Source organism: Nannospalax galili, unplaced genomic scaffold (genome assembly GCF_000622305.1).
Source record: "Nannospalax galili isolate Female #2095 unplaced genomic scaffold, S.galili_v1.0 scaffold54, whole genome shotgun sequence".
NCBI classification, from domain to species: domain Eukaryota; kingdom Metazoa; phylum Chordata; class Mammalia; order Rodentia; family Spalacidae; genus Nannospalax; species Nannospalax galili.
This window is the reverse complement of record NW_008341028.1, coordinates 14,924,803-14,948,982: the sequence shown is the minus strand read 5'-3', so window position 1 is coordinate 14,948,982 and position 24,180 is coordinate 14,924,803. Positions and strand designations below refer to the sequence as shown.

At 42.8% G+C, this 24,180-nt stretch overlaps 1 protein-coding gene across 1 annotated transcript in view; it reads left to right on the top strand.

Moving 5' to 3' along the window:
• Nucleotides 1-24,180, top strand: part of Edc3 (enhancer of mRNA decapping 3) — a 44,385-nt gene that overhangs the window by 16,676 nt on the left and 3,529 nt on the right. Inside the window, exons 4-6 of the mRNA XM_008836500.2 lie at nucleotides 13,937-14,272; nucleotides 20,491-20,644; nucleotides 23,297-23,514. Of these exons, the coding sequence (XP_008834722.1) occupies nucleotides 13,937-14,272; nucleotides 20,491-20,644; nucleotides 23,297-23,514 (708 nt within the window). The remainder of the gene's footprint in view (nucleotides 1-13,936; nucleotides 14,273-20,490; nucleotides 20,645-23,296; nucleotides 23,515-24,180) is intronic.

Below are 24,180 nucleotides of genomic sequence, written 5' to 3'. Positions count from 1 at the left end.
TTTTTGGTTTTTTTGAGACAGGGTCTCCCTATAGCCCAAGCTGTCCTGGAACTCACTATGTAGACCAGGCTGGCCTTGAACTCACAAGATCCACCTGCCTCTGCCTCTTGAGTGCTGGGATTAAAGGTGTGTGCTGCCATGCCCAGCTAGGCAATTTCTTTATGTGCATATGAAGCAGCTATGTGATGATGATTGAAAACAGGAGACTGAAATTCACTTGTTATTCCCCTCAGTAGCCTTAGAAAAACTTAGAATGCTTAGTAATGACTCCACTTAGATTTTTAACCTTTTCTAAATAAATATGTTAAGGTTTTATTGAGGTTGCCCTATTTTTACCTAATGTCCTATTCCTGGGTTTTTAAAAAATTATGTGTATATTTGAGTTTTTTTGGTTTGTTTGGTCTTTTTGAGGCAGGGTACCCCTACAGCCCCAGCTGGCCTGGAACTCACTATGTAAACCAGGCTGGCCTTGAACTCACAGAGATCCTCCTGCCTCTGCCTCCCAAGTGCTGGGACTACAGGCATGTGCCACCACACCCGGCTAAAAAAATTATGTCTATATTTGTAGGTGGTGGTGGTGGTGGGGTATGTGCATGTGGGTGCAGGCACCTGCAGAGGCCAGAAGAGGATGATTGATTCCCCTGGAGCTGGAATTACTGGTGATTATGAGCTGCTTGACATGGGTGCTAGGAATTGAACTTGGGTCTTTGGCACAAGGTCTTAACCACTGACTGAGCCATTTCTCCAGCTCCCCCCATGTTACCCAGCATACAACATTACATTTAGAAGTCATGTCTCTCAGATTTTATTATTTTTGATGAGAGATAATTTTGATATGTCCTTGTTGGGTATTTTGTTGAATGTCCCTTAGTTGATTTTATTTTTATTTTTATTTTTTTTGGTCTTTTTGAGACAGGGTTTCCTTACAGCCCCTGGTGGCCTGGAACTCACTATGGAGACCAAGCTGGCCTTGAACTCACTATGGAGACCAAGCTGGCCTTGAACTCACAGAGATTCTCCTGCCTCTGCCTCCTGAGTGCTGGGACTACAGGCCTGTGCCACCAGGCCCAGCTGATTTTTTTTTTTTTCCATGCTTAGGCTAGGATTATATGTTTTCAAAATCACAAAGATAAAATACCATTTTTCATTACATTATATCAAGAGTATGTTTCATTACCATGATTTATGATTTATGACTTTCTATATTGACTTTGTTCACTTGGTGAAGTGAGTTTCTCCTATGTAAAGTAATTCTATAGCCCACATCCAAAGAGTTAACAGTTCCTTTTTTTTTTTAATTTCATGTATGTGTGTATTGTCTGCTTTTAGGTAAGTGCACCTGTGTCGTGCAGTGCCCGAGGAGGTCAGAAGAGGCTATTGGATCCCCTGGGACAGGAGTTACTGGCAGTTGTTAGCTGCCATATGGGTACTGGGATTCGAACCTGGGTCTTCTGCAAGAACAATCAGTGTTCTTAACCACTGAGCCATCTCTCTAGCCCAACTGTTCCTTCTTGATAGTACAGTGTCTACATAAATTATTTGGAATTGCCTGTACCATGCACCAGAGATTTCTAATGATTTCTACTCTGATGTATTTATTTGATTCCCCACTCCCTCTTTTTTTTGGAGACAGTCTCACTATGTAACCCTGGCTGGCCTGGAACTCAGAGATCTGCCCACCTGCCTCTGTCTCCGGAACATTGAGATTAAAGGCATGCACTACCATGTCCAGCTTAATCATTTGTAGCAGTGTAGTTTTGACTCATGGATATTTATTTTGTTCTTAGCTTATGATTCAATACTAATTTTTTTAAAAGTATTTTATTTTTATTTTATGTGTATGAGTGTATTGCCTGCCTGTATGTGAGTGTACCTGTGTCGTGCAGTGCCACGGAAGTCAGAAGAGGGCTTCAGATTCCTCTGGAATTGGAGTTAACGATGGTTTGTAGCTGTCATGTGGGTGCTTGGGAATCGAACCCGGGTCCTCTGTAAGAGCAGTCAGTGCTCTTAACTGCTGAGCCATCTCTCCAGCCCCTCAGTACTAATATATTTGTATGTGTGTGGTATATGCATGCCTGCACGTGTATGAGGGTTTATATACTTGCATGTGTGCTTGTAGAGACTAGATGTTGACTTTTTGTGATCTTTTTGAGACAGGGTTTCCCTGTAGCCCCAGCTGGCCTATGTGAGTTTTTGTGCACTATGTGCCACAGAGGCCAGAAGAGGGCATTAGAACTAGAGTTATAGGCAGTTGTGAGCTGCATGTGGGTGCTGGGAACCGAACCTGGGTCCTCTCCAAGGGCAGTAAATGTTCTTAACAGCAGAGCCATCTCTCCAGCCCCATCATGAATCATTCTTACCTTTTATTTACCTATAACCTCTCCATCCAACTGTTACCCATTTACATAATTACTGAGTTTCAGTATATGTATAGCATATGTTTATAATGATACAGGTGAGCATCACTAATCTGAAAATTGAGCACTGACATAATGCCAGAATTGGAAAATCCCTGACGCTTTCACATGTGGCAGGCTGGCACCAAAATGCAGGTATATTGAAAATTTACATAAAATTACCTTCAGCCTATGTGTACAAGGTATATATAAAATATAAATGAATTTTGTGTTCAGTATTGGGTCTCATTTCCAGGACATCTTATGTATGTGCAGATATTCTTAAAATCCAAACACTTATTTCAGATAAGGAGTACTCGATCTGTATTAAAATTCCTAACTTGTCTTCCCCAAGTGGGAGACTATCACATAGAATAACAATACTTATGTACAGTTCCTCTTGCCTTTCATTTTATAGATTCCAGTTATTTTCAAGGTTACCTAGGTTTCTTACCCATGTTATTGATTTGTTTTATGTATTCATAATACAGCTAGATTGGCCAGTTTTCCATTCCATCCTGGATTTTTCTCTTTTTTTAAAATTTCCTCTTTTCAGTTCTTTTTAGATGTTCTTTCAGCGTTAGCTATGAATTAAGGAATTTATCGGCTCTAGTTCACTAATTTGACATTGATGAGAGATTCAGCACAAGTACATCTTAATCTCCTTGGTTGAGGTGAGGGATGGATTTTAAGAGTAGTTTAAATAGTTTCTGTGACTGTCAGAAAACTTGGCAACCATCAGGCCCAGGTTGCAGAGGGAAGCCACATAAATTATGTAAAGGATATAGGCTATTGTTTAACTAAAGATCCTATTTGTCAGGTTAATTGGTAAAATGCTGGTTTAGGATGCATGAAGCCCTGGGTTGGATCCCCAGCACTGCATAGACTGGATGTTGATGGTATACCTATACTCACAGCACTTGGGAGGTGGAGGCAGGAGGATCAGTTCAAGGTTATCCTCAGCTACATAACAAGTTTGAGGCTAGCCTACACTATATGAAATCCTGTTTCAAAAAAAAAATTATGGTCAGTGAGATGGCTCAGTGAGTAAAAGCACCTACTACACAAGCCTGACTACTTAGTTTGATCCTTTGAACCCATGGTAGAAGGAGAGAACCAAACTTGTGAAAGCTATCCTCTGGCATGACCTGTGATATATAGATCCATGAACATGCACACATAAACTAATAATAAATAAATTTAAAATAAATCATATTTCTCAAATCTTATGTCAAAGCTGAAAACAGTGACCGTTATGGACAGGTGAAAGGTGCTCCCCTCAAATCACATTCTGTGACAGTCATTGGCTACGTATAGTTGACTGGTTAAGGCTCTGTTGTCCATAGAACATGAAAGTAGATGTATGGTCTTGAGCTTATTTGTATATAGGCAGAGGTTGTTCCATAGATTCAGGGGGCTCAGGACTATCTATAACTCCAGCTCCATGGGATCTGACACCTGGCCACCACCAGCACCTGTAGTCATGTGCACATATACACAGACACCCATATTCACATAATTAAAAATAAAATTATAGGTATAACATTGCCTCAGTTTGGTACCTCCCTCCACTGAAGATAGAAATTGGCAAGTATAATTTAACCTTTTAAATTGAAAGATGTTACAGTCTAGTTGGGCTTTAATAGTCTCTTCAGTTTGGTGATCATCTGAGCTTGGAAGTTATGTTTTGCCGAATTTCCATGATCCTATGAGGTCCTCTTGACTTTGTATCTCTTTGGATATGTTTCATCTGTTTGACAGACTTGAAATGCAGGGCTGTAATTTGGGAAATAATTAGAATGTTTTGGATATTGTCAGGCTTCATCTCATCAATTCTGAGTCTGGCACCAAAATATTTGCAGTTTGACCATCAGGTACACTTTAGCATGTTAAGTACAGGACAAAGTTCCTTTTATTGTGTGTGTGTGTGTGACAAAAGCCAATTAGTAAGTGGTACTGAGAGTTACACAACAATGGGTTCGTTACATGATGTACTGGCCAAAGGGCCTGTGTGCCAAAAGCTAACAGGAAGGTGGCCAGCTTCCAGTCTTAACACATGTTTAAAAGATATGTAAGTCTGGGCAGCATTGTTTATCTTTTCCAAGGGAAGCACTTTATTCTTCCAGTGGCCAAAGGCCAGCTTGCTTAATGTTGAACCAGACCCTTGCTTAGTGGGCAAGGACTTCCTAGTATCTCTGCTATAAAACATGAGTAATGGGAGGAATGAGACAACCAAGTCTCTTACCTGCTTTTCATTTGTTTTTTATTCTCTTATCTATCTTTTCCTGACTTGAGGTATCAATGTCTGGGTTTGGGTTTGGTTGCAAGTTAAATTTATAATCTTATAGCAGAGCCAAAAATACTGCCTAGTGCCTAGAATTATTAGGAGAAATGTAAAGTGTCTTCCAACATTAACCTGCTTTGCAATGGCATGCTGAAAAAGTCAACATGCTGAGAAAGCTTTATGGTCACCAAAGGCTATTTTCCTTGCTATTTTTTTTTTTTTTTTTTTTTTTTTTTTTTTTTTTTTTTTTTGGTCTTTTTGAGTCAGGATCTCCCTGTAGTCCCAGCTGGCCTTGAAACTCACTATGTAGACCAGGCTGGCATTGAACTTTCTTTACTTTTATACTTCACATTTCAATAGATCTTCATCATCTGGCATATTAAGTGTGTACTGTTTATTAGGTTTGCTGCTGTTGTTGACTGAGCAAAGTGTGTTTTCTTGTTTACTTTTCCTCTATATTATCTGCATCTCTTTTCCTTCTGAGCTTTATTTTTGATCTGTCACCTGGTTCAGTAGCTTGAGATTTTATTTCTTCTACCTTATCTTTGCCCTCATTGGCCAGTCACTATCTTCATTTATTTGTGATAGTTCCAGGATACTTCATTGTTTTCTGTTGGACGTGACTAACCTCTCTTCTCTGAAGTCCTTGCTTCATACTCCCTTTGTACTGTCAACAACCTCATTTTGGTGCCTCTTAGTCATGCAACTTGCCATTGTTTTTGATGGCTTGTCTTTTTTCTCATAGTTAAGTTTGTGTTCTTTTATCTCCATTTAGACTATAATATTTTCAGTCAGTGTTTTTTTTTTTTTTTTGAATAGCTGTTTCTTTTCTTCAGTAGAAATTTGTGTACTTAATATTAGACCAGATATAATACTGTGTGACAGGAATGCATGACTTGATTCCTGCCCTCTTGGTTTACAAGCTCCTTAGGGTTTTAAAGCAAGAACCCAGAACAAAGGAGGTGTTGTATAGGGTAAGTGAGGTAGTCAGGTAGGAGTGACCCCCCGCCAGAAGGAATAATTAAAGATAATGTGTTTGGGTTGAGTCTCTAACAAAAATGAGAAATAACATAAAAGTTCATCAGTAGGGGGATCTGTATGCTATACATCATTGTGGGGTAGTCTATAGTTTGTACAGCTGTATAGTATCTGAAGAATTCTTTTATGAAATGGGAAGATACGCCTTGGCAAGAAAGCAGGTATAATGATGATCAGCATCAACTTCACTGGATTAGGAAACAGTATATTAGTGATGCACCCACTTCGGGTGTGTTTGTGTGGGCTTTTTCAGAGAGAAGACTCACCCTGAATGTGGATGCCCACCATGCTGTGGGTTGGAGTCCCTGTACCAAATCAAAAGAATAAGGAAAAATCCAGCTGAGGGCCAGTATTTCTCCTTCATCTGCTTCCTGATCTGCCCAGATATGAACAAGCAGCCTCGTGCTCTTACTCCTAGATCTTCCTCAGCATAATGGACCATGAGTCAAAAAAACTGTTTTCTTCTTAATTTGTTTCTTGTCTGGTATGAAGTCACAGCAGTGAGAAAATTAATTAATACAGCAGGACAGAGAGCTTTGCCTTTGAATCCTCTTATTACGCTATAGTGTTTTTGCCTTGTGTGCTCAATTTCTAGACATGATCCTCCTTTCTGATTCTTTTAACTTTGCCCAGGCCTGTCAGAACTACATGGTTTCCTTGCTCCTGTATATGTGGAGATAGTATAGAATATGGAATCTTATAAAGTCCTGATCAACTCAGACACTTATTAGCCATATAAATTTGGAGCAGTTTACTCCCTAGTTTCTCACTCTAGTTTTGTTTGTAGAAGGGTAATTTTAATTGGGTTGTTTAGAAGAGACCTCGAGGAAATATGTATCTCAAAGCCTAAGATGATATAAGGTACGTAAGTTCTGCAAGATGACAGATGGTGGGAGGTTTTAGCGTCTTTTTTTCCTATAAGCTAGCAGATGAGTATAAACAGTGGCAACTATCTTACTTTCTTGCTTCTCTAATACCTTTTAGAGTATATTGTAAGAATTGAGTAGTCTCAGCTGGATGTGGTGGCGCACGCCTTTAGTCCCAGCCCTTGGAGGCAGGCGGATCTCTCTGAGTTCAAAACCAGCCTGGTCTACAAAGTGAGTTCCAGGCCAGTTGGGGCTGTAGGGAGACCCTGTCTCAAAAAGGCCAATTAGCCGGGCGTGGTGGTGCATGCCTTTAATCCCAGCACTCAGGAGGCAGAGGCAGGCCAGCCTGGTCTCCATAGTGAATCCAGGACAGCTGGAGCTACAGGAAGACCCTGTCTCAAAGGCCAATTTAAAAAAAAAAAGAATTGCGTATTCTCTGTTTAAAAAAAAAAAGGAAAAAAAAGCTCATGCTAAATGTTCTTATGCTAGATTGTATCAGGATATTCTTTTACTAAAGAGTATCACAGGAGTCCAGGCATGGTCATTACCTGACCTTATTAACATGCCATTATGGCAGCATTCTTGGCCTCTATTTACTAGATGTTAGTACCTCCCCGCTACCACTGCTAGTTATCACAACAAGAATGTCTCCACACATTATCAAATATCCCTCTGGTGGCAATATTGCCTGTGATTGAATTTGGGAATGAGAAGACCTTTATCAAAAACAACTGTAAGAACTCTTCTCCCAATCCCTACCCCATGTGTTTCTGACCAATATTGCTTTACATGCCCATTCTTAAATCCATTATTGGCATGAGTCCTATGATTGATTTGGAAATTAACTTCTACATGTGAAAGGAAAAATCTCATCTGAACCAAAAATGCAGTTTTGCTTTGAGGATTAGCATGGTCTAGGTGTTAGATAGGCAACAGCAGGATCTTCAAGGAATACTTACCTGAGGCAAGGGCCTTTGGAAGATACTATGTTGGAAAAAATGTAGTCAATTTAGGTCTAGAGGTGATTTGGAATGATTATAGAGTGTAACATTAAATAAGGACTGTTACAAGTAGTTTCTTTTCTCAACTTGACACAAACCTAGAAATACCTGGAAAGAGAGAAGATCCTGAGAGTTGACTCCCATCCATCAAAATGGCCTGTGGCCATGTCTGTGAGGCATTTTCTTAATTGCTAATTAATGTAGGAGGGCCCAGTCTACTGTGGCAAATGGGCTTGGGCTATATAAGAAAGGCTGCTAAGCAAGCCAGTAAGCAGTGTTCCTGTGTTGGTTTCTGCTCAAGCTCCTGCCTTGAGTTCCTGCCTTGGCTTCCCTTGATGATCAGCTGTAAAATGAAATAAACCCTTTCATTCCCAAGTTGCTTTTGGTTAGTGTTTTATCAGTAACAGAAAACAAACTAGAACAAGGACTGAGCTAATGGCTAAACTCTTCACCAGTAATGCTGGAGAGCACTTAAGCACAGAGCCTAGTAGTACTGTGCAGATCCTTAATGAGGAATCTTGAATGAATGAAAGAATTGATGGTTAGAATCCTGTAATGGATAAAATGATGTTTAAGGTTCAAATGAGTAGGAGGAGCTGGAGAGATGGCTCAGCAGTTAAGAGCACTGGCTGCTCTTGCGGAGGACCCAGATTCAATTCCCAGCACCTACATGGTGGCTTACAACCATCTGAACTCTAGTTCCTTGGGAATCTGATGCCTTCTGACCTCCGTGAATGTGGGGGCACTTAGGTACATGCAGTCAGTTCACTCATACACAGAAAATAAAAACAATAAAATATTTTTAAAAATTCAGTAAGCAGTGATATAACTAAAAAGCCAGTTAGCTGAAATGAAGAGATTTATGTAGATCATTCACCCAGTTAAACTGTGTTCAGCTGCAAAGAAACTATGCTTTGGCCTAAATAATGCCTTAAATAAGAAGTAAATGTTGATTTGTAATAATCAAACTATTTCATTTAATATAATTTTTTCCTTCACATTTAAACATTTCTGTGACAGTGATAATAACTCTTGATTAGCTCAATAATTTATTAACTTTTACCACATCTACATATTATATGTATTAGCTATGAGGTGTGAAATACAAATTAGCTGGGTGTAGTGGTGTATGCCCAGCTTTCAAGAGGGTTGGAGACAGGAGGATCTTAAGTTGTAGGCCAACCTTGGCTACATAATGAGACCCTATCTCAAAATAACCCAAAAGTATAATTTAAAAAGAATTAGGGGACTGAAGAGATAACGCAGTGGTTAAGAGCACTGACTGCTCTTGCAAAGGACCTGGGTTCAGTTCCCAGCACCCAAAATGGTGGCTAACAACCATCAAACTCCAGTTCCATGGGAATCTGATGCCTTCTTCTGACCTCCGTAGATGTTGGGGCACTTAGGTAAATGCAGACAGTACACTTATATACAGAAAAGAAAATTAATAAAATATTTTAAAAAATAATTAGCAATAGGCGAGGCGTGGTGGCGAATGCCTTTAATCTTAGTCCTTGGGAGGCAGAGGCAGGTGGATTTCTGTGAGTTCAAGGCCAGCATTGTCTACATAGTGAGTTCCAGGCCAGCTGGGGCTACAGGGAGACCATGTCATAAAAAACAACAACCCACCCCCTCCAAAATTAGCATTAAGGCCAGGCATAGTGTTGCACACCTTTAATCCCAGCACTCAGGAGGCAGAGGCTGGTGAGTTCCAGGCCAGCCAGAGCTACATAATGAGACCCAGTCTCAAAAAATGAAAAAAGTGTCAACTTAGAAAGAATTAGCATTAGGCCAGGTGGCTCATAGGCGCAGGAGGGTATGGTGTGGTGTGATGGGGTAAATGGACATAACACAGCTAGACAGATACTGAGAGCACAAGGTCTTGTCCCAAGAACCTGTTCCCTTCAATTAGACTCCTTCAGTTTCTATCATAGTTCATCAAATTAGGAACCGATTGGTGAGGTTGGAGGCTCAGAATCTAATCCTTTCCCTAAACCCCCACATCTCAAGATTGCTGCTTTGAGATCAAACCTTCAACACATGATTCTTTGGAGGTCATTCCAGTTCTTAACTGTAACAAGATCAAATGACAAATATTTTAGGCTTTGTAGACCACAGAGTCTTTTTTGCCTTTGTAGCAAAAAACTGCCTTAGTCCATATATAAATGAATGAATATAACTGTTTCTAAACTTTATTTACAGAAATAGCCAGTGAGTTGGGATTTCATCTATAAGCTATACATGCAGACTTAGTATAGAATATAGTTAGGATGAAGTTAATTAAGGATAGTGTAGATTTATATGCAGAATAAGCTTGGCTTTTTATGAGGCCCTCATAGAGTTTTTTAATTTTCTCTGTTGGTGATCAAACCTAATGCTTCATGCATGCTAGGGCTCTTTCAGCAAGCTACTTCCCCAGCCTGATTAACTTTTTAAAATGCTTCATTATTTTTATTTTATGTGTATGCAAATGCACTCATGTTGTTCATTGCTCACCAAGGTCAGAAGAGGGCATCGGATTCCTCTGGAATGAGTTACTGGTTGTTAGCTGTCACATGGGTGCTGGGAACCAGAACCTGGCTCCTCTGCAAGAGCAGCCAGTGCTCTTAACCATTGAGCCATCTCTCCAGCCTCTAGTTAATTTTTAAAAATCTCATTCTGTCCAAAGACTGCCAGTAAAAAGGAATAGGAAAAATGGTAGTTTTTTCCTTGTTTATTTGGCATAGTAACATCCTTTAATACAGTTTTTACTAGAAGCTTTAAAAAAATATAATGTATTAATTTACTAAGTGTGTGTGTGTGTTGTATGTATATATTCATGTGGGGTATGCTCATGGATATTTGTGGGTGTGCACATGCATGTGGAGGCCAGAGGTAATATAAAGTTTCCTCCTCTATCTCTTTCCATATTATTTTTTGAGACAGGATGTCTCTCACAGAACCTGGAGCTTGTTGATTTGGCTGAGCTGGCCAGTGAGCTCTAGAGACCTACCCCCTCCCCCAACCCTCAGCACTAGAATTACAGATACTGCATGTGCTGGATAGCTTTAATGTCAATTTGACACACCTGGGTTGAGGGAGCCTCAATCGGGAAATTGCCTCTATTGGACTGGCCTGTGGCCATGTCTGAAGGGCATCTTCTTGATGAGTGATGTGGGAGGGCCCAGCCCACTGTGGGTGGTGCCACCCCTGGGCAGGTGGGCCTGTGTTGCATAAGAAAGCAGGCTGAGCACGGGCCAAAGGAGCAAGCCTGTAAGCAGCATTCCTCCATGGCCTGTGCTCCAGCTCCTGCCTCCAGATTCCTGCCCAGAGTTCCTACCTTGGGCTCCCTGATGAACTGCGTGCGACCTGGGAGATGTAAGGCAAATAAACCCTTTCCTCCCCAAGTTGGTACTGGTCAGAGTGTTTTGTCACAGCAATAGAGAACAAACTAAGACACTGCACCTCTGTGCCCAGCTTTCACATGGTTACTGGGATGCAAGGCACTTTAATGACTGCCATCTCCCCAGTTATATAACATATAAAATATTATATAACATTTTGATGGCAAAACTAATCAGATTAGAACTTTTCTAACTCTCGGTCCATTGAAGGGAGCTGCTGTGAAGAGAGTTAAAGTGATGCAGTTTGGCTGAAGTGTGTGTGTGTGTGTGTGTGTGTGTGTTTCTCAAGATTGTTTAAAAAATATATTTTTGCTAGGGGTAGTGGCACATGCCTTTAATCCCAGCACTTGGGAGGTACAGTCAGGCGAATCTCAGTGAGTTTGAGGCCAGCCAGGTCTACATAGCGAGTTCCAGGCCAGCTGAGGCTACAGGGAGACCCTGTCTCAAAAAGACCAAAAAGAAAAGGAAGAGTTTATTTGGCTTATGGTTCCAGAGGGATAACAGTCCATCATGGCAGGAGTTGGCCAGAGCAGAAAGCTGAGTGCTCACGTCTTCATGCATGCCCAGGAAGCAGAGAATATATTGGAAGTAGGGCAAGGCAGTGAGCTCTAAAGCTTGCTTCCTAAAGGTTCCATGATCTCCCCAAACAGTGCTATCAACTAGGGCTAAGTATTCAAATACGTGAACCTATGGGGGACATTTCTCATTTAAACCAGCACACTGTACCCAACTTTGTGTGTGTGTGTGTGTGTGTGTGTGTGTGTGTGTGTGTGTTGTGTGTGTGTGTGTGTGTGTGTTCCCACCCATTAAGTCCAATATATGTTACCCAAATACTCTCCGGTGTGGAACCTGCCCTGGATTGTAGTTGATCAGACCCTTAAAGGAAACGGACTCTTTTCTCTCCCAGGAGCTATCAGATGTCAATAGCTCCTCAATTAGAGGTGGAAGTTTGTGCCCACTTCTCCCTTTCTATGATGGGATTTTGTCTGGCTTTTGCTTAGCAGATCTTGTGCAGTCACACTTGTGCTGTCATAGTTAAGTTTATATGTGGTTTCCATTTCCTCTGGCTCCTAAAATCCTTCTGCCCCTTCTTCCTTGAAATTGCCTGAGCCTTGGGGGGGAGTGTTGTTGGGGACCCCTGCTGTTTGGGTAGCAGTCTCTCCATGTCCGGATAGCCTAAGGGGCTCGGCGTTTGATGCAGAGACTCCCCTTTTCAGTGGGGCACCTATTCTCTTTTTGACTCACCTTTGAAGTGGCCGCCACAGATACATGACCTCTGGCATAGAAACTGTTAGGTTTTTCCTATGTGATAATCAGGCACGATCTGACAGCATAGAAGCCCACTGCCATATGTAAATAAAGCATCCTACAGAGCACCTATCAGCTGAGGCTTTTTGCTACTGCCACCACACTATAAATTCTCTAGTTTCCCCCTAATAAATCGAAGCTGTATCACTGAACTTGTCTGGAGCTGTATCCTGTGTTTCACTGCGCCTGGGACCAGCCTGTGATTCAGTTTTCCTGGAGGGAGCTGGTCCCCCCCCCAACACCCACTCACGAAGCTTCTGCGTTCACCATTCCTGCACCTCCCCTGCGCTCGTGGGACGTCGGCCGACGTCCCGGGCACAGTGAGAGCGTTCTGCAGCTAGCCAGCCCCCTGCAGATTGGCGCAGCCCACCTGGCAGCTAGCAGCGATCCGCAGAGTTGCCATCGCCCGGCAGCCTGCCTTGGCGCAGAGTCTGCACTCGCCAGAGCCGTTGCAGACCCGCCTGATCTGTAGTTCCCAGCACCCGGCAGCCGTGGAGAGCCAGGGACCCGCCCAGCAGCATGGCATGCAAAACCAACCCTCCGCGCTACAACAGAATGTGACGTAGATGTCTCATTTAGGGCTGAACACTCTGCAGCTTCTTATTATTTGTACACTGAACAGTTGTGAGTCTGTGTGATAATTGTCTTCTACTGCAAGAAAACACTGCTTCTAGATTTTTTTTCAGGAGCCTAGTCTCCTCAAAGGAAGTACTTTTATTTGTTCTGGACCGTGAAAGAGCATAGCAGTCACCTGCCCCATCCTTTTAGGATAGTTAGATGGGGATTGGAATATAAATGTAAATCCCATTCTCTGTGAATGGTTGGTTTGGAGGATTTTGTAGAACTTTCCTTCCCTGCTAGTGTAGTGTGGATTGATATGTGGACAGGATAGCTGGTTGCTATGGTGTTGGTGTTTATCTTGCTATGTGGTCCTTTTAGAATCAGCTCAATATGGACCTTGTCTTTATTTTATAGTTCAGAGACTGTTAATCTAGAAGAGATAAAATTCTGAGAAAAGAGATTATACTAACCAAAAGATTTAAAGACATATGGGACTATCTGGATCTATTCTAAAGGTATTCCCTCCTGTTGTGGTGTACCCTGACAGCAAATTAAGTCAGAGAGGATCTTTCTGGGGAAGCTGATAAATGGCTCAGATTAAGAACACTGGCTGCTCTTGCAGAAAACCCAGGCTTGGTTCCCAACACCCATATGGTGGCTAACAACTGTCCATAACTCCAGTTCAAAGGAATCTGATGCCGTCTTATGATCTCCATGAGTATTGCTCACTTGTGATGTACTTTGATACATGCAGGCAAAACACTCATACACATAAAATAAAAAACTTTAAAAAATTTCTTGTGAAGAACCTTGCTGGGTAAGCACAGAATATGAGCCAGTTGAATAATGTCTTCCTGTGGACTTCATTTTTTTACTTTAGTGACCTCTTACATGACCATGAGACAGACTGAAGCCACCTGGCTGCTGCCCTTGCCCTTCTACTTCTATTGTCAGAAAAGCTTCTGTTGCCATGTGTAGTGGTGTACACCTGTAGTCTCAGTTATTTCATAGTTAAAGGCCAGCCTGGCAACTTACTGAGCACTTTACACTGAGTACTTTACATGGGCACACTGACTTTAGTCTATCTTTTTTTCTCCAGGGTCATCTAGTAGCAGACACCCAAATCAGGCAACCCCAAAGAAAAGTGGCTTAAAGAATGGCCAAATGAAGAATAAAGATGACGAGTGCTTTGGAGATGACATTGAGGAGATCCCAGACACAGATTTTGACTTTGAGGGGAACTTGGCCCTTTTTGACAAGGCAGCTGTGTTTGAGGAGATTGACACCTATGAGAGGAGAAGTGGCACCCGTTCCCGGGGTATCCTGAATGAAAGGCCTGCTAGGTACCGCCACGACGAGAACATCCTGGAGTCGGAGCCTATTGTCTATCGGCGGATCACAGTACCCCACAATGTGAGCAAGGAGTTCTGCACAGGTGCGTTACATCGGGTCCCACACCCTATGGGCTGCTTTTGCCTTGCAAATTTGCTTAAAACAGAAAAACTCAGTTTTTGGAAAGTCATCATCTTGCATCAGGAGTTAAGTGGCTTGGTGGCTGGCCTAGTAATACTGTCTCTTAGGAACTGGCTGATTCAATACTTGTCCTGTATCTGGCAGAATCTGCTTGGCCGTTTAGTTTGTTATAAGTAGCAAAAGCATAGGGGCTGATTAGATTCAGATAATTGGATCTTTTTTTACTCTGGCTTCCCTTATACTGCCTGTATATTTCACCAGAAATTCAGCTCTGTTTACTAGTTATTTGCTGGTATAAGAAAGACTTGAAATGGTAATTTTTTTCTTTTTCTTTCTTTTTTTTTGTCTTTTTTGAGACAAAGTCTCCCTGTCGTCACAGCTGGCCAGGATTCACTATGGAGTCCAGGCTGGCCTTGAACTCACAGAGATCTGCCTGCCTCTGCCTCCCAAGGGCTGGGACTAAAGGTATGCACCACCATGCCTGGTTTGTCCCTGTCTCCTGATAGCCCTGGTCACAGAGAGTTTGGCTAGGGCTGGGGTTAAAGGCATGCACCACCTATTGCAAATTTTTTGTTGAAAAAAATTGAACTTAGCTGCACTTACCATTTATAGTTCCTTTATTTTTTTTCTTCTTGCCTTTTTGAGACAGGGTCTCCCTGTAGCCGCAGCTGGCCCAGAACTCGCTATGTAGACCAGGCTGGCCTTGAACTCACAGAGGCAGACAGAGATCTGCCTGCCTCTGCCTCCCAAGTGCTGGGACTAAAGGTGTGCATCACCACGCCTGGCTTATCATTATATTTCTATCCCAAATATTTTATTACTATGTACAGTCACACGATAAGATAGCTCTCACAAAATTCTAAATCTAATATACATTGTATATACAAAACTTTGTAATTGTCCCTACAATAGTCTTTTGTTGTTGTTTTTTGGAGGTTTGTTTTGTTTTGAGACAGGATCCCTTCTAGGTACTGGGATTAAAGGTGCACACCACCACATCCATGTTGTATTCTTTATAGCTATATTATTTATGTTTATGACTATGTGTACCATGCCTAGTGCCTGCCAGAAGGGGGCATTGGATCCCCTGGACCCCATGGGGTCTTCATGAGGTCCCCTGGTGCCCCATGAGGTCCAGGGCAGGCTGGCTCGCCTGCTCCCTGTTCCCTTCTTCCTAGAATGGTGCCAAATTCTTTCCTTCCAATCTCCTCCCACCCTAGGCTCCACCTTTCTTTCCAGGGTGCCCTGCGCTAGCCTATGGCTCTTCAGAAGTCCAAGAGGAATAAATCATTTTCGGGCTACACCCACATACACACACCCCTAAAAAAGCATGATAAAGTTTAAGGAGATAAGTATGTTCAACCTGGTTTTTAAATTGTTTTAATTTTTGGCAGTTTCATACACGTATACATTGACGCTATCCACCCTCAACACTCCCCCTTCACTCCCCCTTGATATCCCCAGCATATCCTCTTCCCACCTTCATAGCCTCCCTTTTTGTTTTGTTTTGTTTTGTTTTGTAACCCAAGGAATCCAGTTAGTGCTGCCTGCTGGAGTGTAGACTGGTGGTGTTGATTTGATCTTGTGTAGGTAACCATAGCTGCAGTAACTGGAAGATGGCATTTCACAGCATTCCTCTCCATCCTTCAACTCTTTTTGCCTTGCACACCTCTCTTTTGAGATATTCCTCGAGTTTTGAGAAGGGTATAGATGTCTCATTTAGGGCTCAGCACCCAGTAGTCACTTCTCAGCATTTTGTTGTGAGTCTGCATTAACCATTCGTTGCCCACTGCAGAAAGAAAAAAATCTCTGACCAAAGGTTGAGAGCAGCACTAATCAATGGGTATAAATAAATATTTGGAAGGCAATTTGACTATACATCCATTTAATAAAACAACAGCAGCTGGGTGTGGTGGCACTCAGGAGGCAGAGGTAGGTGGATCTCTGTGAGTTCAAGGCCAGCCTGGTCTACAAAGCAAGTTCCAGGCCAGCTCGGGCTACAGGGAGACCTGTCTCAAAAAGTCTCCCCCCCAAAATAAAATAAAACAATAGTAAGTTGCCCCCTAGGGCCTGTGACCTCCAGTGCTGTGGACTTTTGGACTTTTGGACTTGTGGACTTCATGACCAGGCTCATGAAGCTGTGGACCAGGCCTCAAATCTTGTTAAAAAGCCGTTAATTGCCGGGCATGGTGGCGCACGCCTTTAATTCCAGCACTCGGGAGGCAGAGGCAGGTGGATCTCTGTGAGTTCAAGGCCAGCCTGGTCTACGTAGTGAGTCCCAGGACAGCTGGGGCTACAGGGAAACCCTGTCTCAAAAACACCGAAAAAAAAAAAGGCCATGAGTTAGCCCCAAAACCTTCCTGCCACTATTGCACCAGTGGGCACATCATACCTAGCAGGTCCATTTTATAGAATTTAGGGTCCAGCGATGGGTTTGACCTGATTAAGCATTACACAGCCTCTATGTGTATTGAGCATTACAACTTTTATTTTTGGTGTTTCAGTTAAAAGTAAAAATTATTTGGGTCAATGAGCTGATTCAGTGGGTAAAGGCCACCAAGCCAGATGATCTGAGTATTTTTTATTTAATGCACATAGTGGTAGAAGAGAACAGACACTCCTACAAGTTGTCCTCTGACTTTCACATGCGCTTCATGGAGTGTTTGTACACACAACCAAAAAGAGTAAATTAATTTTTTTAAATGTAAGCTAAAGTTATTAAAAAGAAAAGAAATAGAATGTCAGGAGATAGGGAGCCAAGAAGAGTCTGGAAGACCATTGGCGTAGAGCCCAGAAATAGCCAAGATATCTGGAATCTGATGGCGGTCATGTGTAAGGTAGAGGTTATGAGAGATTGACCAGAACAGAAGGCTTTGGGTGAAGGATAAAGTTTATTAAGAATATATTTTTAGGCTTCTCTGAACAAATCTGTCTTGAGACCAAATTGTATTTTGTAATAGCTTTAATATAGACCTACAGGGGCTGTCTATATGTTGCTGTTCTGAAGGTACTAATTTGCAGGTGGTTTAGAATCATAAAAAGTAAGCATGCTGCCACCACCCAGTTTTGTGGCCGCCACAGAGTAGATTTGGAATCCACAGAGCCAGAGAAATTGCATGTCTATCAGTGGAGCTGTGCTCCTCATTCATAAGTCTTGGGACACACAGCCTTTCCTGTTAAAGGGCCACATTCGTGTGAGGATTGGGTTAGACTGAAAGGCACTTTGTCATGAGCATCTTACTAAGCTGCAGAAAAGCTGGACATGGCTAAAGGAGACAGGAAGCTTGATGTGGTGCTGCAAAGTGGGGGCAGAGAACTGTATGTCCATAAAGAGGGAATGATCTGAAACAATATGGACTAGAATGAGAGTCTAGAAGTGATGTCATGACAAAGGACCGATATAGCAGACATGAGCAGTGCTGGGCCACTGGGTCCTGTGACCCAAGAGGCAGCCCAACCCCATGCTGTAGAAATGAGCAATGCAGGGAGTCTTCTTCCCAGCCCAGGCCGTGTATGGTTCAGTTGTTTTCCTTGATATCTTGAGGTTAGAGCCTTAGGATGGCTCTGTGTGTCACGAACTGGGTAAAATTATATCTCACTTTCTTGTTTGAGCATTATATATAATATTCAGAGAAACCTAGCAACTGGTTTTACTGCCTTGATTCCGCAAACAATAAAGCTCCACCTTCTAACCCAAACATAATTAGGCTTGGCCCATGTTCAGACTTTGCCAGTGTTATTGTTTGCAGTATATGCACTGTGTTCTTGGTTCCTTTCCTTTGGTGTTTATTTTATTCTCCTGCCTGTTTGGGATAAGTCAGTCCAGCTTCTTAAACTTTGTAAACATTTAAAGGAATATTTTGTGATGCTTATATATTCCTTTTGAGAAGCAATCAGAGCAGGATACAGTAGAATCCTAAGCCTGCTAATGCAAGTAGAAAGGATTTTGGCCTTGTCTTGCTCTAACTTATAGAAATATGCCATTCTGTCAGCAGTGCCCCTTCTGTTAGGTTGCTGGCAGACTCTTCCTCGCATGACTTTGCAGGTAAAGAGCATGTTTGAAGTAGGCAGGGATGTGACTTGTCTGACAGGTTTGGAGCCAGACAGTTTAGGAGTCTTAAATTCAATCAGCCTTTTCACATCACTATCAGGGATTCCTAACTAGCTCTGATAGTATGTGGGTGTCTGAAGCAGGCCATAAAAATGGCTGTTTTAATCAGCTATTAACATACAAGATCAGGCAGCAGCCTTGGGATTGGTACCTGGGACACCAGTGACTGACATTTCAGAAAGGGATGGGAAGAGAGACTCCTACCTTTAATGACACTGTTTGTCATTTCTGCCCACAACTGAAATGGGAATCTGGTAGGTAGAAGCACTCAACCAACATGACAGTAGTTATTTTGATAAAATGTTTTTTTTTTTTTATGTCAGTCTTAAATAAAATTGTTAATTATTCGCCTTCTCCTGAGAAGACACAGGCCTGAATGCTTTGAAACAGACTTTCTGTTTGAGTTCCTGTTGCTAAAGCTGAGCTGAGTGTGGTAGTGCACACCTTTAATCTTGGCGCTGGGAAGGCAGAGGCAGGCAGAGTTCTATAATTATGAGGTCAGCCTGGTCTACATAGCAAGTTCCAGGCCAACCAGGGCTATATAGTGAGACCCTGTCTCGAAACAGAACAAAACAACAAAATAGTGGTGTCTTTGCTGTGTGGTTTTGGGAATCTATACAGCCAGGATTCATGATAGAAATCAGTTTTACCTAGAAATGACCAGTGAGGAAGGCACATTTTTCTAACAGGACCCTGTTAGAAATGGGATGATAATGATTGATAAAAGCATCCATCTTAGACCAGATCAGAAATAACACAAGGTTGTCATTTATATATTTGAGTACTTGGTGAGAACTTACCTGTGTTGATGAGTATAGCTGGAACAAGCTGAGGAGGCCTGGGCTAAAGGAGTAAAAGGTTTGCCAGGCGCTCACCTTTAATCCCAGCACTTGGGAGGCAGAGGCAGGAAGACCTCTGTTTGAGGTGAGCCTGGTCTACATGGTGAGTTCCAGGCCAGCTGGGGATACAGGGAGACCCTGTCTCAAACAAAAAAAAAACAAAAAAAAGAAAAGGTTTATATTCCTACTTTGAGGAGTTTACAATCCAATATAGTTGAGAAAAATAGGACCTGCAAAACCAGACAAAACTAGTATCCAGTCTCCCCCCTGGTAGGACTTGGCTTTTGAGAGCCACATACTTTGCATGGTATACTGATCCTCTACAACCTTTGGCGAATTAAAGTGTTACTGCAAGTAACTTAAAAGTTATTTTCCCTGTATTCCTTCCTGGTGGTAAGAGATTTAGATAACACTTGCCCAGATAGGGAGAAATTAACAAATTATTTGAGAAAACAAGCTGTTGGCTCAATTTCTTAAGCAAAGAGGACTGGCTAAGTGGAAGAGAAAAACAAGAGGAAGCAGATAGCAAATGGGTGGAACTTCCGGTCTTGAAATTGATGAGAACAACAGTGTACAGAGGGTCAAAGGTTAGTTAGTGTCTGTTTCACTTCTTAGGAAAGATGAGAAGCCTGCTTGTGAGGAAAACGCCACTGTCCAGGATGGCTTTCCCCCAATTTGGGGGAAAGTGTGTTCTCTTTATTCATTGGTGGGTTATTGTCTCATACTACTAGGTGGACTTTTATTAGAAGCACTAAATACATCATGGTCTAAAACTAAATTGCTAAGAGACGGGGCGGGCAAGTCCATCCGTGCTCTGTGATGATCTGGAACAAGATGTCCCATAGGCCATTATCTACTTTTTAGCCTTGGAGGCTTCAGAGCATGTCTAAGTCTCAGAAGGTGGATCAGGTCGGTTTTAAAATATTGGCATTTGGGCTGGGGATATAACTCAGTTGATAGGGTTCAATCCCTAGGACCACATAAAGTGGGCATGGCAATGTATTTCTAAAAAAAAAAAATCCCAGCACCCTGGAGGCGGAGACAGGAGAACCAGGAGTTCAGGGCCATCTTTAGCTACATAGTGAGTTTAGGTTACATGAAACCCTGTCCCATAAAAAATTGAAAAGAAAAGAGAGAGTGGTGTCTGTGGAGTCTAGGTAGAGTACACCCACTTTGGGGCCTGGCTTCCTGTAATCACTTTCTCTTACTTTTTGTCTCTTTTAACCACAGATTCTGGCCTAGTGGTGCCAAGTGTTTCCTATGAGCTGCATAAAAAGCTGTTATCTGTGGCTGAGAAACATGGACTCACCTTAGAGCGGAGACTTGAGATGACTGGTGTGTGTGCCAGTCAGATGACATTGACTCTCCTTGGAGGACCCAATAGGTAAGTTGCCTCTAGACTGGCAATACTGACTGTGGGTCACCCCACAGTACCTTACATGCACATAGGAACGTTCTCTGGACGGTCAGTGCTCATCTCATACGAGCCTCTTATGTTGCCAGGTTTCTTTGTCTGCCCTTCCTTTTACCCATCTCCTGGTAGTCCTTACTCTCCTTTCTTTCCTGACAACAGCTGTCTGGTCTTTGAGATCCCTGCTGACTGTCAGGCCTACCTTCCAAAAGCCTTGCAAAGACCAACCCTTTGACACTCAGCCTTTTACTAGGAGGCACATCAGCCCTGAGCTCTATCTGAGAACTTCCAGAACCACCCTGACAGTTGGGTCAGAGAGATGGAACCAGGCAGCTTCCTGCCTGCCCTTGGGTTTATCCATTCATTAGGACTGGTGTTTGGTCTTACTGGGTGGATATTTACTGATGCTATGTACCAGACCTTGTTCTTGACACTGAGCATGCTAAGAACACAGCACTGTTCCTGCCTTCTAGTAACCTGGGGAGGTCCTCAGAAAGTACAGTGAGTGCTGTGGTGAAAGAAACAGTAAACTGTCTAAATTCTCTAGCTGTGTTGGGGTACACAGCATCTCCTGATTCAGAAGCAGTCTTGATTAAAACAGGTTTGATCCATACTGGATAGATTTTACCCTGGCCCATACTTCCTTCCTTGGAAAATATTTAAAATTTTATTTTATGTGTATGAGTGTTTTGCCTGCATGTCTGTCTGTAAGTGTACCGTGTGTGTGCAGTGCCCACAGAGGCCAGAAGAGAAATGAATTATAGATGGTAGCCACCATGTGTGTGCTGGGAACTGAACTATAGGTTCCTCTTTAAGAGCAGCCAGTGCTCTTAACCCATGATCTATCTCTCCAGCCCCTACTATCTTCCTTACAGAGTTATGAGTATTTGTCCTTCTTTGTCCTTTGTTTGGACCTGCTCCTGGCTATGTGGGCACTGCAAAATGTGCAAAAATGTGATGTTCTTGTGCAAAAATAGTGGAGGAGCCTCCTCAAGAAGGGATAGCCTGCTACACACTGATAAGAAATCTACCAGGCTGCTCTCTGCCTTGCCTCTTCTCAGAACAGCCACTGTGGCAGGTCCTGGAATGAGCTCCTTGGGTATTTGGGACCCTGAAGTTGCTTTTTTGAAACAGTAGTTTCGGGGCAGGTTATGCATGTCCTCACCAATTCACGTTTCTCTCCAGCTGGCTTCTTGGGCCTTATGGTACTTTTGCCCAAGTTCTCTCAGTTTGGGCTCTCAGAAGATCTTTCTCTGTCTTTTGCAGCAGTTGTTAACTTGCCTTTGAAAGTCAGACTCACTGTTGGTAATACTTCAGTTCAGTGTGTGTCAAGTTCCAGGCAGCTCCTCACAGGGCTTTCCTGATAAAATTTCATGTGCTCCTTATAGCCTTACCTTGAAGGGAAATATTAGTCCCATGTTTCAAGAGGAGCAAGCTATGGTTCAGAGCTTGAAGGACTGCCTAGGTAACTGCTGGTGTGTTGGAGCCAATCTCTAGTCCCAGAAGTGTTGCCAGTGTTGTGACACCAACCTACCTTCGTGCTGGTGAGGACTTGAGATAGGATGAGGAAGCAGACCCAGTGAGTCATATGCCAACACTGTGTAGCATCTGTCTGAATGGAAAATACTATGTTTCCTTTAGATGCAGAGATAGTAGGTGCAGTGACTAGCTTGGCATCTGTGTGGAGTACACCACTAAGTTCTCTAGGTATATTTGGGGAAGAACATCTTGACAACACCTTTGAGGACAGTGATTATCACTGTTCTACCCCTGACTTGTGCCTTGCTCCAGGGCTAATTTTCTGAAACTCCTTAGTAGTGGATTCTCAGAGACCAGAAGCAACTGCTTCATCCAGTGCAGCTCCCACTCCTACTCCCTCCCAGTCTTCAGTTGAGTGCTTTCTGTGTGTCTGACATTGATTTGCATCTATTCTTTCTCTCACTGTCCCCTTCGTCCTCCCCCATGACACCCCCCTCATACACAGCACTCTAGAAAATACTGGGGGTTATCCACAGCATTACCCTAATCAGATTATTGTCCCCTCAGTAGAGAGAACTTAATTTGGACAATTAGAGCCTTCTAAGTTGGTGCTTTCTAGGGCCATAGGAATTGACAAAAAGGAGAAAAATTAGCAATGGCCAGAGTAATACCTAAAGAGGTGAGAGCCTTGATCTACAGTGTAAAGAAAAGGTGGCTCAGAGTTTAAAAAGTGAAGGGGTTGTCTGGACAGGGGGCATAGTTTGATCATAGGCAGGAAAGAGTTTTACAGGTGCCTGAAAGAATGAGTAGGCCGGCCTTACTAGAGCCAAGCACCTTTGCAGGGAAAAGTGCAGAGGTGGAGCAGCTTCTGCCATGTTTGGACCTAACAGGTCACATAAAAAACTTTTAAGCGTTCTCGGGTCAGAAAGTAATGTTCTGAAAATGCTGTTGTATACAACTTTTTCTGGGTAAACTCTGGTGGGAAGACCAAGCAATGGGATGAAGTTGGTGTGTGGGACAGTGGAACCTGTGACTTGGTCATCAGTGGAGAGAGAGGTGCCTCTAAGAACAACTAGTGCCTTCTTCTGCGTTAGGGGACTCAAGGGGTTGGCCAATCAGTAACTGCTTCTTTACTTTGGGTTCCAGGTTGAATCCCAAGAATGTCCACCAGAGACCTACAGTAGCCCTGCTGTGTGGGCCCCATGTGAAGGGGGCTCAGGGTATCAGTTGTGGGAGGCACTTAGCCAACCATGATGTGCAGGTCATCCTCTTCCTACCCAACTTTGTCAAGATGCTGGAGTCCATCACCAATGAACTGTCTCTCTTCAGTAAAACCCAAGGTCAACAAGTATCTAGCCTCAGAGGTAAGCACCAGAATTGGAGGGTAACTCAGTGCTAGAGTACTTATTTAGCATTTACAAAGGCCTAGGTTCTTTTTTTAAAAAATACTTATTTTTATGTGTATGCGTGTGTTGCCTGCATGTAGGTAAGTGCACCCATATCGTGCAGTGCCCACGGAGGATAGAAGAGGCTGTCGGATCCCCTGGAACTGGAGTTACGAACAGTGGTTAGCTGCCATGTGGGTGCTGGGATTCGAACCCGGGTCTTCTGCAAGAACAACCAGCGTTCTTAACTGCTGAGCCATCTCTCCAGCCCCAGGCCTAGGTTCTTTAAAAAAAAAAAAAAAGTGCCCTCTCAGGGCTGGGCTAAGAGCTAAGGTCTTCTGTTTCCTTGGTAGTTTGATAATCTGGTAGTGCCACCTAATGGTTACAAGTAGAAAGGCATCACATGAGTAGAGTTTTCTATGCATTTTAGGTGACCCAGCACAGAAAACTACCCATTTATGAAGTTAGAGTTAACTCATTAGGGAGAAGCAAGAGAAGAACTAAGATTGGCCCCAAGTAGTCAGGCCTGGTGACACATGCCTGTAGTACCACCTTCTCAGCTGAGGCACAGCCTTAGCTCCATAGCAAGACTGTCTCAGTATAAATTTTTTAAAAATTGTTTTAAAGCTGGGCGTAGTGACACAC